This window comes from Patagioenas fasciata, chromosome 7 (assembly GCF_037038585.1).
Source record: "Patagioenas fasciata isolate bPatFas1 chromosome 7, bPatFas1.hap1, whole genome shotgun sequence".
Classification (NCBI taxonomy): domain Eukaryota; kingdom Metazoa; phylum Chordata; class Aves; order Columbiformes; family Columbidae; genus Patagioenas; species Patagioenas fasciata.
The window spans coordinates 26,408,272-26,423,006 of NC_092526.1; the positions used below are offsets into that span (position 1 = coordinate 26,408,272).

At 36.9% G+C, this 14,735-nt stretch overlaps 1 protein-coding gene across 5 annotated transcripts in view; it reads right to left on the reverse strand.

Moving 5' to 3' along the window:
* Positions 1–14,735, reverse strand: part of PDE1A (phosphodiesterase 1A) — a 154,234-nt gene that overhangs the window by 78,774 nt on the left and 60,725 nt on the right. The window contains exon 1 of one of the 5 annotated variants that reach the window (XM_071811163.1): positions 862–1,012. The exons of the other annotated variants lie outside the window; for them this stretch is intronic. Coding sequence (XP_071667264.1) covers positions 862–917 — 56 coding nt within the window. The 5' untranslated portion in view covers positions 918–1,012. Of the gene's footprint in view, positions 1–861; positions 1,013–14,735 lie in introns of those variants that run through there. 5 annotated transcript variants of the gene reach the window in all.

Sequence of the window (14,735 nt, forward strand, 5' to 3'; positions counted from 1 at the left end):
GAGGATGAAAAAACGATTAAATGTACACAAGATACACCAAGAGAGACAGATTTTCCATTTCATCAGCCAAAAAACCCTATCAACCTCTTTAAAAAGCCAGTGCGTATAAATAATGTGCTGCTTAAGTCATCTGCAAAGCTTTCTATATAGTAAAGAATTGAATTACAGTTTCCTGTTCCGTTATTTGTTGTCTTTGGTCAGTACCCAGGTGCATGGAAAAGTTTTCAAAGTAATGTTTATCTCTAAAAAAAAAAAAGAAAATTCTTGAGAGCTACAAACTGGCTAGCTTCTTTAGCAGGAAGAAGAGGATTTGCTTAATGTTATTCTGGCACACAAAACATAAATCTGGTCTCAGAGGGAGATGCTATATAATCTAGTCTTCTGCTCCTTTCACAAATTGCACACTGCCAGAATTGACAGAAGATTTTACAAGCCCTGAAGTGCAAAGCCTTCTGTGTAAATATACATGTTCATTTTTAGTTATTAGCTCTAAAAGCTGTGCAGCTTTGGTCCTTTAATATTGTGAACAAGATAAATTTTGAATGGTCTGCCATTTATCAAAGTTCCCATCAAGAACAGCTGCTCAATAGCCAGAACTGGAGACTGGAGAGCTCAGTCATGTACGTTTTACCCACAACAGTAAGCAATTGCGTGTATAAGCAGTTCCATTAGCATCAAGAGGGAGACAACGTAATTACAAGATTTGTACAACTTGGCCTCAGAACAAAACAAAACCAGGAACTTAATTTCTGATCAGTCATCTTATACATTAAATATACATTATGCCCAGAAACAGGAAGCTCAAATCAGTTATCTAAGACAGGCATCCTGTGCCATTGGAGATTCCATGGAGTATCTCACCTGGTCCCCAGTTGCTGCTCCAGAAGAGCACAGGTGTCCTGCAGGTCCTGTGTCATATCTGCCAGCCCTGGGTGGATGTCTCAGGCACCCTTAGGTGTCTCAAATGGCACTAGATGCCTGTATTTGAGCGACTGATGCAAGGCTAGGCTGTCATTTCTTTACAGGTTAGCAGATAAACGTTCCTTCAGACAGAAGATACTCAGCTCAGAAATCACTGAAATCTACTTGAAGAGAAACGGGAGAAGGGTTACATTTCTTCAGAGACAGCAAGTGTGTGGGATGGTGCTACTGCTGCAGTATGACATAAAAAGCCTGGTCTCGTACATGTGTTGTGAGGAGAACAGAAAAAAGTAGAGAGAAAGCCAGAGAGACGGAGAAAGAGTGTATATACTGCAGCTTTCTGAGATGTCAGGAGCACAATTATCCCTTGTTTTGCATGATTTTTTACCTTTTGCAATTGATTATAACCTGGTTTAACAAAAGAGGCCTTATCATTAACTGCCGTGCCCAGGTTTTACCTCACTTCTCAGTCAAGCATGACACCTGAGTAACAGGCATGGGAAAGCAACAGACATTCTTAACACCAAAATCTTTCTACACCACCAGCATAGTATTAAAGCGGCACTGATTAAATCTGCCTCTGCTGCTCAGCAAATAATGTACTGGTCATAACGTAAATGGGAACCAAACCCATCAGATAAAATACACAGTAATTTTTTTGTTGTTCTGTTTTGAGATCAACTATGTTCTGTAGTCCTAGCTTGGACTCTGTGTATGCTCTGAATGCAATTTATTAGTTACTAGGTCTGACTACCAGGTTACCCGGGGAACACACGAGTGCTCCAGTGTAAGGATCTCCCTCCTCCCCTTTCCTGTCTTCCAGTATTAAACCTCCCCAGTCCACCCCCTCGTCCCTCCGAACCGAGGACACACGGTGTGGTTCCCTGGGGAGAGACCGGCTGTGATTTTTTTTCACATTCAGCTGCATGAGATGGTACCTGCCGCCAAGGAACAGGATCGACACCGCTGCTCATTGCGAATGAAGCCAGGATCCAGTCTCTCACCTGTCCTTCTCCTGGCGTCTGCTCATTTGACCTTAAAATCCCTCCAAATGACATCCAAATATTTTTATGCGAGGACAGGAAAGGAACTAAAGGACAAGCTTGTTTAAAAGTGATGGTTATCTTCAAGACAGTTTTCAGAAATGAGCTAATAACAAAAGGCTACATAAAATGATAGTATCTTACAAAATAGCTTATCACCTTACCCTTTAGAACAAAGAAAGAAAACCCAGTAACTTAAAAATACAGTTTATCATGTTCAATCACACTTTTTAGGCTCTATGATTGTATGGGAGGTCCAAAAGATTTAATTTACAAAACAAGAATATTTTTAGAGTACAGATTGTACAAGTAAAATGGATACTGGACATTAACAACATATATTTGCATGTCAAGCTAACATTTACACTTGGAGAAGAGGAATCAGCAGCTGACAAAAAAAAAACCTGAATGATAGTCTAAACGAACAATTACCAAAATATCCTGGCTGGATTTAGTGAATCTGTATCTAATGCATTCCCACACTAACTAGGACCACAGGGAGTTCAAAAAGTTTATCTGACAGGAGGTACATGTCTTAGCTCTCCTTAGCTCCACTGTCTCATTTACACAAAATTACAGACTGTAATTTATGAACAATAATTTATAACACAGTCCAAAATGAGGAATTTATTAAACCAATCAATGTAATTCTCCTGGCAGTTTCTGTATGTAGAATTTACAGTCACCTCAACAGTCTCTCTGATATTTGCCACAATGATGGGACAAATACCATCCTTAAAGGGACAATCAATAATATTTATGACCTTTCCATTTCATAAAGTTCTGAAAATCATTAGAAATGGATTAATACAATTGTGCATGTATGAATGGATTCATGTCCACTGCACACAATACCTTAACCATGAACTTTTATTGCATTTTCCTTTTTTTTTAAAGAAAACAGCATTTGTTAATACAATGGCATTCATCTACTACAAACTAGAAAATTAATGTGTTCAGACTGTGGAAAACATCTGTGGTATTTATTGAAGTAATTAATTTAGTAGCTTTATATGTTCACATTGAGACATTATTCTCCTTTTACGATTCCCATCAAAGAAGACGGCAGTTCTGCATTAGAGAGCTTCCAGCTACTGTTAAGTTGGTTGACTTCTCTTTTGGCCCATGGCACTACAATTGCTATTTAGAAGTTTTCTCCTAAAAAGTCATCATAAAAGTAATACAAACAAACACATTATTCTACACCTATACAGTCTATTCCACTAAAATTAGACTGCTTGCTTTATTTTTTGGGAAGCCATCAAAACATATAAAGTGTCTTTTAGACAGAGCAAAATAGCTGCCTGGCAATAATTCAGCTCTTTTAAAATCCCAGTGAGCCTCTCTCACACTTCTTCACTTACAGACGTCAGAAAAGCCTCCTGTGCCACGCAGCACAGCATTTGGGGGGAGCTGCAGAGCAGAGACCTGAACATGGCTGTCCCAATGCTAAGACAACATTAAGTTTAGCCTGTACTACTGAGAACGCTTGAATTGGCTCTGCTGCAAATCTGTCACTGTAATATTTACAGTTTTCCAAAGGAAGTAGGGCCTATTTGTTAAATCAGAAAGCCACATTTGAGAACAATGGAAAATACTGCTAAACTGTAGTTTTCAAATACTGCCAGCTATTTTGCTGCAGAATTGCACAGCATACCATATCACGTCACTGGAGACTAAAATAAAAGCTTCCCAGAAACCCAAGTGCCCTATAATAGTAATTTTAAGAGATTCCAAAGTTATACAGAGCAAATGGTTTTATCTAAATTTGGCTATTAATTCCTATAGTCAAACTCATTTTGAAATAGACTGTGTTTTGGGTAAACAGAACAAACAACATGGAACAACGTGTTTTCTCTGTGCACCACATGAGCTGTATCTTCCTGAATATCAGCTGAAAAGCAGAGTTAAAGGTTAAGAGGATATGCCTTTCTTCACTTGTGATTTTGTCTTGGCACCAAAGTCTCTATAATTAATTATGCAAAGGCTTCTTAGCCACTCAGTGCTCTCTGAAGAAGATGCTGCATAGCAATATGTCTCTGAATGTGTTTCTACAGGTTTGAAAGTCATTTGTCAGCCATAAGACCATACCTTCAGTTGTACAAAATACTTCAGAGTTCTTGTTGGTCAAAAAGCCCCAAGTAAGATCCAAGGGTCTCACCCTTTTTATATCAGGCTGCATCCATTGGTCGGGTGTATTCATTTTATTATAGTTTTGCTTATGTACTTGATGCTACTGTCATTACTGAAATTTCATCATAATAACAGGTACTAAAAGAAAATAGAAGCAAAAGCTAGAAAAAGAACTGGTGCATCAGCAGACTATAATAGTAGTAAAACTGTATGAAAGTTGCCAGCTCCCTGACCTTTCCTGACTATTTTCTATGGAAAACCTGAAACATCAGAGTCTCATCCTATTGTTTCCTGAGACTGGCGTAACTGTCACTGTTTAATTAATAGTTAACCACCCAGCCACTTTTTACACACTTTCTGCAGAGAGATGCATTTATTCAATTACTGTGATTGAGCCTGTTGCATTGCCTAGAAAACCATCCCAATTCAGCACAGGCTGGGCCAGGGCAGCTGCAAAGGCCTGATAGTGCTCAAGTCTCATGAGTCCTGACAGAGGAATTCCCTGCAAGGTCAGGGACACTCATGCCCTGCACATTCCCCAGACAGAAGAATTTCTTCACAGGAAGGTAAAATACAAAACATTATGTTGGGAACAAGAGAAAAAAACCAAAACCTTACTGTTCATATCATGTAGCAAATTAAGCAAGGGCATTCAGTGCAAGTACAATTTTTCTTCTCGTCTTCACATCATATAGTATTTATATAACTCACCCTTCTTTTAAGCCAGGAAATACATTGTGTCCTGATGCCAATAGCTTAAATTATGTCTTAATCTGAAATTATAAAATAAAACCTCATCTCATATGTTTTATCCTTCTCCACAAGGAAGCGTCATGCCATTAAACTATGAATCTGACACAGTGATTTTCAAATAAAAATATATAAACCTGCTTTGTGCATGGTTTTAACTTTAGAAAGTATTTATGTGAATGGAAAACAGAGAATAACATTTCTTTTGATTAAAAATATGGTGATTTTAGGTTACTTAGCACTTTCAGAATTAGTCCAGAATTTTATGGAGAATGTCAAGCCTGGTGTTCGAATTTTCAAAAAAATGGCTTCCAAAAAAAAAAAAAAAAGGCACATGCTCATATAGAAAACATATGTTATGTGAAAGAAACCATTTTGTGGGAGTCTTTCCTAAAAATAGAAATCTATCAATCATTCAATGGCTTGAAAGAAACGCTTTCAGAATAAATCTGCTGTCAATTTGTCATATTTGATCATTTAGAATTAAAAGGTCCTACAGAATCAGTAATGAGCTATTTTGAGCTGAGTGATCTTCTTTTATAACCCACATATTCTGCTTTGCCATCATCCTAGCTATGCTACCTTGGAAAGGGTTGCTCTATTGCCAATGAAATCTGAACAGCTGTTTCAAGTTAGTCACATTCTCAATTAAAAGTTTACTAAAAATTCTACAGAATTCTACCAATACCTTGTTCCTGGTTAAAGAAACATGAATGTTGCATATTTATGTGGCTTCTACATTCAGTCTTGAGCAAAAAGCAGCAGTTCATATAAATGTAGTTATGAGTGGTTCTTCACACTTTACAATGAATTCATGATTAAGAGTTCCTGTGTTTTATAGATATAACCAGTTGGTTATCTAAATTTCCTAATCTATTTTCCTTCTAATTGTTGCGAAAAAAAAAAAAATCTAGTTTCCAAACAAGATGCCTTAGGATTCAAATAATCTAGGAGTAAATTATGGATAAACTTGTCTAACAAAGAGCTGTATGAATTTCTATCATTGTGACAATGCCCTTAATTTATTTCTTGTGAGTGAACTTTGTTTTTCTCAGGACAGTTTAGTTGCACAGATACGGACTGTGCTGAAACATTAAGACAGGGAGTGGAAGAGGATGGTAGTGAGGTGTTGTATTTGGTAGAATAGGTTATATTTTCATACCACTTTCTATCCAAGGATGTTGTAACATTTTATAAACAAGTTGAGACTTCCACACCAAATTTTATCTCTGTTCTACAGAGAGGCATACTGAGGATAGGTGCCACAGATCATGGGAAACAGGACAAAACTCTCCTGGCTCACAGGCTTATTCTTGCCCCTCTGTGCCTGGTGTTTCTCCTATACGCTGAAAAGGCCCCAGGGAGTCAGCTACCTTGCCCAAAACTACAGCCTCAAGAAACCACAGGGACTGACTAGCTTAAAAAAATATATATCTATAACAGTTTCAGGGGAGTTGATTGTGCCAAACCTATCAAATGGTTAACTATGAATGAAGAGGTAACTTTTCATTGCAAAATTCAGACAAAATTCATTTACATAATTCACATATTTTCTTTCCTTACTGAATAGCACAGGCAAGTGACAGGAAAAAAAAACTTGTAACAGATAAAACACAGTAGATCCGTAATATCTGCAGGTAACTAACATAGTCACTGAACAAACTACAATACTAATGTTAATTAAGAAAAATTGAGAAAAATTTTGAGTAAGGTACTTGATTGTAGTAATCATTTCACCCATGGGAGTTATTTAATGCTGATTTCTTGTAACTAAATCACGGATCAATGAACACAGACAGTGTATCATCTTACCAAAAAAAAGTCATTTTTTTCTTTGACTTTGCTCATTAGTGTTCTGCCTTTTATTTAAAACACAGTAGCTCAACTGGTGCAAGAAAGAGAAATGTATTACTCAATGCAAAGGAATTTGAAGGATATCAAATGCACATGGCAATAAGCCTATTGGAAACTATGGTATGTTTTCATTCAATATATTTATAATATTGACAAATAAATTAGGTAAGCCACATGTAACCATCAATCTGTCATAAATCTGTAAAGTCAATCTTTTCACTATAACAAAACTACCCTTATTACCCCTAATCCTTAAAGACAGGTGATTCTAGAGTGCCAGAAACCATGAACAGTCTGACAAAAACGTATTGATTTTCAGCTGAGTCACATTCAAAATGATCATGATGTGGTACCGCCATTCTCAACAAATTCATGGAACTGATGATAACTCTCCGATACTTACACTTATGAAAGCTAGGGTCATTTGAATATATGTGCACATACAGAACTAGTGACTGGAGACCGCCCTTGTTTCCAAGAGACATTTAGCTATGTAATTCAGTGCTGTTATTTGTTACCAAAGAAGCTTTTTTTGCTAGTAAAATAAGCAAGCCTAACAGGATATTTTTTTCATCTACAAATCATTTTATAAGTGGTATGCTCAAAAACACAATAATGCTTAATATTTCATTTTTCTCAAACCACATGACAATAACTGTCTGATGTTTTCAAAGTTCTTGCACAGGATGAGATAAATACTTCAGTGTCACTAAATGACACGTATCCTAATTTTGTTTAATCTCCCTTTCTAAATTTGTCTCTGTTACACAATGATTGAACTCTCACCAGCAGTTCTATTGCTTATTAGCAACAGTAGCATTAGAGCACAGTTGCTGCCTATTATTTATTAAGTACTTAAACAGGTTGCCATATTTTGGGTTAGATGTTCAGAGATGTATCGATGCCAAGATTTACTTTCATAACATAAAAAGCAATTTTGTTAAGCAGAAATAAAATTGCTCTGAAAGCCAGTGGGGAGAGGCTACATACAACGTTACAAAATGTCTGTGAAAGAAAGAGTCTGTCTGCTGTCAAATAGGACAAACAGCTCTACAGTAGAGAATGAACGGATGGTGCTTCCCATATGCAATATTTACATTATTTACAATTATTTGCCACTGACCCAGGAGCACTCTCAAGACATACTTAAAAAAAAAATAAAAAATTACATTTCTTTTAGTATTTACATGCCAATGATAGGAACCCCATTGACAGGTACTGATGAAGAAACTCTGATTATTTAGCTACATTTTTCTTTCGAAAAGTCTCCACAATTTATTGCTCTCAAATCTTGTCCCCATCTATAAAAAAACTCCACAGAAGCAAACTGAAATATGTATCACTTCTCTATGATCTTGAGAAGTTTTTGTACCTAGAATATAATATTTTTCAGCTCAGTTAAGCACTCCTGTGATAACTGCTTGTCGCAAAGCCTCATCTGCCATGCAGATGGGAGAAACTCCACCCACAGGCAATGGTAAAGGCATATGAAGGCACTAGTGGAAGAAGCAGTTTCCTGAAACTACCAGAAGTCCCCCTCATGCCTAAGGAGGAACAGATGAAGTACTTACAAGCAGATACCTCTTGCCTTATTTTCTCTGAATCAGTCTGCGCAGATGTTAAACACATTTTTCTTGCTATATCAGAGGTGCATATTGCTTGACAGAGGAGTTCATGTGTTTGATTACCAAGTTAAATTTATAACTGTTTTTTCTGATGTGTAAATCAGATCAGTCACGAGCAAACAAAAGACAGAATTAGTCCTTCAATCAGGAGGCTGTTTACGCATGTGCATAACTCTGAGGTCATGACAAGCCCATTCAAGTCAACAGCCCACTTCCCCACTGAAAGAAGATTTGAGTGTCAGATTGCCGAGCTCACCTACCCTGATGACTTGCATAAAATTTTGCAGCTGCTCTTTCTCGAGGTAAGCAGTGACCACAAACTCCTTCCAGCCTGTGTCTTCCCCCCACAATATTATTCAAGCGGAGATACCATGTGGGTTTTCTTGGTCACTTTCTGCAGACAACGGGAAGCAGAGCACAGAACCTCAGCAGCTGCGCACCCCAGGCTGCAACACATGCGCTGGCACACGGAGGTACCAGGTGGCACATCAGGAGACCTGCACAGAAAACCTTTCCTGCTTGCCAACTCCTTTGCACACCAGAAGTGTATATTAGTGCCCTGTCACTACATCCCCAAACAAAAAGATATACACAACCAAGTAGCTTGACACATGAGGGCCCTAGTTGTGAGAGTTACCTAATAAAAATAAATGGTGATTGTTATTTTAAATCCCCTTCTGAACTTTAAAAATATCACGCTGTAACCATACAATATTAGCATGGATGATTCAGAATATGATAGGAGAAATACACATAGATTGTGAAATATTTCTAGTTCTTCCAGTCTTTTTGTACAGCTTAAAGTTTTAGAGGATTTATTTCAAAAACTTCAATACTGCAGTGTTTAAATTTCATTGATATATGCTTTATGGTGCAACAACTTTTGCCTAGTTGTTGTGGTTTTTCATTACTACACAAGAAATAGCCAAGCTTTCTCAACACAATGTTACATAATTTTTGAGAAAGAGAACTGTTGTGCTTCCCCCACATGTTCATGCCCCAGAGTTCAGTGAGTATAACATATTCTTTTCGATACGCATTTTTCATGGGAACACAGCAGCTAAAGTATATTATTCATCATAAAACAGGTGATAAAGCCAGAGTTCATTAGCTAGTGATAGATCTTTTTTTAAAAGAACAACACTGAGATACATTATTATCTCCATCCTTGGAGTCCAAGGATGGAAACTCATCTTCCAAAGACTAGCTGAACAATACCCTGCAAAAATCTAATCAGCCGACCCCGCTTTGGGTGATGGGGTGGGGATAGACATCTCCAGAGGTCCCTTCCAACCTGAGTGATTCTACAGTTTTACAATCTGCAACCCAATAAAGGCCATTAGAAAAACCTCTTTTTTCATGACTGTCAGATCAGTTGCTAGATTTTCCTTTCTCACGGTACCTGTACTGAGAGAAAATCATTACAATAAGCTATAATAACTAGAATAATCTTGGGATCCTAAGAAGAAAGATATGAAGCAGCTGTTTATCTACTTAATTGAATGGAGTTAAAGTACTCTTCGCTACTGATAACTAAGAGTATGACTTAATCTTGAGGTATTAAACACAGTGGACCTCCTTTAATCACCCTGTAGCTCTTACTGGCTTCTGCAGACTTCATAGAAAGAGGTATGAAATTTGCCCACCTGATTGTGCTGCTGGCTAAATGCCTCGAGTCTTTATTAGTTCTAGATATTAAATCAAATGTATCTTCCTAACTCAATCAACATTGGTTTCTTCCCTTTCTTTTTTCCTTTGCTCAGCCTTTCTAGTGAAATCTTACTGGTTTATGAGCTTTCCAGCAAAAACTGATATCGTTGTCAATTATTGTTATTCTTGGTAACATGAGCAAATTTACACCGTGTCACAACAAAAGTCCATCTAGCTCAGTAAGCAGTTTCAAAAATAGCCAAAATAAGATGTCCAGGGAAAAGAAAGAGAGCATAGATCAGAATAAAGAGATACTGGGTGCCCTCCCAGCCTCCAGCCTTGTGGGGATCAACGATTCCCTGACACAGAGACGGTTTCTGTATATCTAGAAATCTAAGCTCTTCTAGAAATCTAAGCACCCACAACGTTCTTTGGCAAGGAGTGCCTTGGTATAATGTTATGTTGTGGAGAGAACCATTATAATTTGTTTACAAAGTGTCATGATCATCATCATCTTTTTTTTCCTTGCTCATTTTGTTTCTTGCTCCTAGTCATTCTTAACATATTTATAATATAGAAATTGAAACCCTGTTGGCACTGTATGCAGTAGGAAAACACTTGTCCTTTTTTAACCCATAGTCACCTATCCAAGTTGTCAAAATTTTTTATCTACAGGCTGCAGAACTGTGTGCAGCACATTTGAGATTTAACTTTTTTTTTTTTTTCAAAACTTATGTTTCAGGGAAAGGTATAAAGCTCACTGTACTATCCTGCAAACAGGATTCCTACCAGAAAATTGTATGTTCCTTTCCATTATAAGAAGTGAATTAGGATACCCTTAAAAAACGAAGCTTTTACCTTTGTCTGCCTTGCGTGTGTCAGGAACACCTCTCCCATAAAGATCTGTTTGCTGGTATAAGTCTGCCCTTCATTTACCTACTTCCTTTATTCCCAAGATGGTTACTCCACATTTATTTGTCAGCTGCCACTTTCCTAAGAAACTACTTTGTTGTCCACACAGGCACTCTGGCAACTGCTACAGCCAGCGCCTGGCTGAGGGAAACCAACCCTCAGTGCCACCCACCTTCATCACACGGGGATTAAGAATCTACTCAGAGGGTACTTCTGCCTCCAAGAAAGTATTGGCTACGGAGTGAGGTAAAGGTACACTTGTGCAATGAGAACTGATCAAATACTTCAGATGGAGATTTGCAAAAAACCCATAGTTGGTTTACACAAGCTCAGTAGGTCTGAGAACTATGAAGACAATTAATTCCCCAGCACAGCTGCTTGAATTACTCCAGTATTGGATGATTAAATCCTCTGTGTGCTCTGAAGGTAAGATTTACAAAGTTTCTTCTAGGCATTGAGGCAGTCTAAATGTAGCTGTTAAAGGCATGGTCTTATATTAGCTTTTACTATCAAACTGCCAGGATACAAATAGATGTATCCCAATAGAGCCTTAATTTCACCACTACTTTTAAACTGTGCTGACAGTTGAAGTCACTCTCCGATAAGCACTTCCTATAAGTGAGGTCTTCAGATTTTCTTTTTCATTAAACACAATAGTCACCATAATCAGATTTACACAGGAAAGAATTTCATATGTATCAATGAGTGCTCCAAATATGTCTATCTAGAAGGAATTACAAACCAAACAAACAAAGTAACAAAAAAAACCTTGCCAGTATACTGACAATATAATGCCTAGTCATTTGAATTTATAACTCTCTGGTAATTCATAACATATATTAAGAGAACACTGACTAGCTGGGGAATTAAGGAATCATGAACAATTTAACTTTTGGGGTTTTATAAGGACTCACACAAGTAATCTCAAGTGCCTTCTTGGTGGAGCAGCACAACAAGTATCACTGTGTTTCCAGAAAGATTTGGACACTGGAATACCTGGAAATGTAATTCAAATTGGCTCATAAAGGAAGGTAGTTTTGAGAATTGAAAATTGGCATGGAAGCCAAAACCAAATTAACATCAAGATGAGATGCTCTCTCTTTGCTAATATCCAGGATTAACTTTTCTCTTTTTTTCACTTATTATTTAATAATGGAGAAATGTTAATGAAATTTTCAGATTGCAAGCCAGGTTAGAATGAAGAGGATTTAAAAGGCATTGCAAATGCACAGAAAACAACATTAGAAAAATCATCTCATACTATCAGAGGCCAAGCAAAATGTGAGAGGACATATTTCAACATGCTTTTCAAGGAGAGTGGAAAATGAGCACTACTGAGATAGACTTGAGGGGACCAAATATTCATTCTAGCATGTCACTAAAAAGAATCCTGTAAGTTGCTGATGTTTAACTACACCTTGGAAAAGAAAGAGAGTGTTGCTTCTTGTATCACTTTAGTATAAGAAAATTTGAATTAAGTTTTCCTATAATCAAGCAAATCCACAGAAAATAGGAATTGCTCAAAGAGAACATTAAATGGGAGCTTGAAAGTCTTAATGAAAAAGGAAAGTTGAAAAGAATAAACATAGATTGGTTCACATGTGACTAGCCTGACAGCATCTACAAATGTTTTGAGATCATAAACAAAAAGTAGTATAAAACTCTTGTATTAATAGCCTGAAATTAAACATGGAAAAATTGAGGCCAAATATCAGGAAAGCTTCCTGGCAGTGAAACAAACTGGGCTCCCTGGGGATACAATGGAATCTACATAGCTCTAGACTTTTAAAACTAGACTAGACAATAACACTCACTGTAGTTCAGGGAATATTTTTGCATTGGCAAAAGATATGGCTGCATGATTTGATACTGGTAGGTCATTGCCACCACTGGTTTCCATAATTCTGCAAAGAAATACATTAAACCCCTCAGGTGCACAGTCAAGAAAGTTTTCTGTCTCTGTTTTCAAAAACACTAGTAAAAATGCACATAATCACAGTTCTCTCCCCAAAATGACCTGTCTTTAAAAGAAAAGGTTTTAGTTATTCAAACAAAGTTCACAGAAATTATTCAATACATAAGGCAGGGTCTGAGTTTATGTTCGTTGTGTGCTATGGTTTGTTCATTTATTAAGATAGAATAAAAATACATTATCTTAGGTGAAGTGGAATAGACTATTTTCTGCTGACTTGATGTACTAGCTTCTAAGTTAACTATGCTGCCAAGTAATACTGTTATGTGTTTTGTGAGTTTAAGTTGTTGTCATGGTGACTGCAGTTGGTCTATAGGTGTCTTTTTCTCATTCAAAATCTAAAGAGATATTTTTAACAAAACCAATGGGAAAATATTTTTAGTTTTAAGTTTAATCATCCTGTTAAATATTTCCTCTTAATAATATGCCAAAATTTCATAAACCCTCTTGTTACTCATTCCTTTCTGCACACATTGTTTTCTTTACAAACAGAACATTTTATGTTTAGTGACAATTACTGGTCTTGTTTAACTTCCATATAAACCTGACTGACATCAGCGAGAATGCACAGGTGTAGCTGTCATTACAGCAGCAACGAGACATTAGCCGTAGTGAATTAAGGACTATGCTAGGTACTAATATGCCATTAAACATCTTGATTACCCCAATCCAGAATGTTTTAACTAGTTAGTAGTTTGTTGATATACCTTTGCAAACCATACTTTGCTGATATATCATAAGTCTCCGAATTAACTGCTAAGAAACAGACTTACACTGTGTGCCCCAAATGAGGAAAAAAAAAATGTCCTGAGTAAAGTTGTTCAGCCTGTTATTTATGTCACAAAGAAACAAAAGTTTTACTGGCTAACCTTTGTAACATGGAAACATTTTGCTTTCCAAAATTAGTTGGTTAATTCAGAGTTCATTACAAAAACCTCCTGTTTGTTTGGGAAACAAATCTGAACTGGCAATATATTTGAAGCAGTGTTCAGTAACTATCATGAAACAGGATTACAGAGAAAGCAAATCATATAACAGGAGTATTTATTCCTTAAAAAAGAAATATTAATAAAATTAATAAGAAAGAGCTTTTCATTCCGAGGACAATTAGAAGGCAGAGCATTATTGCAATACAGTAATTTTGTACCTTTTAAAACTCTTATAATGAATTCTGACATCCTGAGATACTATTACTGATGGAAAAAGCAACAATGAGAAAGTGCTAGTAAAACCAAGGAAAACATGATACTTATTTCTGAAACAGAAGGTTTGATGGCACTGTAGTTAAGGACGCCTTGTGGCTTTTAGAGCTCTGTTTATATTTCCAATACACTGTGCAAACTTTCTTCAGCTAAAAAAACATGCAGTAATGGATCCGGGGGGGAATAGGCTATACTGTGAACAACTGTTCTGTGATATAGCCATAACAGGGTCATGTCCCCTGAACAGCTAAGAACTGTTCAATCCATCTTCTGGATTTCTTTTACCATATAAGGGACATACACCTCTCTGCAGAAGGTAACATAAACTTGGGCTGTCATTTAGGGGTGCAAGTAGAATTTAAAAGCTAGTAAGTATACTACCGGCCCTAATTTCACTGCAAATTGGTATTGTATTCAGAGATGTCAGCATAATTAAGTATGCAAGGGGAGTTAAATTACTGATGCAGAGTGATAAAACGCATCTACAGGGACCGATCCTTGAGATCAATATTTCATAGTGTTTACTATTAAAAATTCAGTGTATCTATGTGAATTATTGACTTTAATGGTGAATCGGATATATCAGGAAGAAACTTTCCACCATTGTTTCACACAAAGCTCTGTATTCATTCCTTCAGACCTAACTTCATATTCTACCAAATGGGGCTAACTG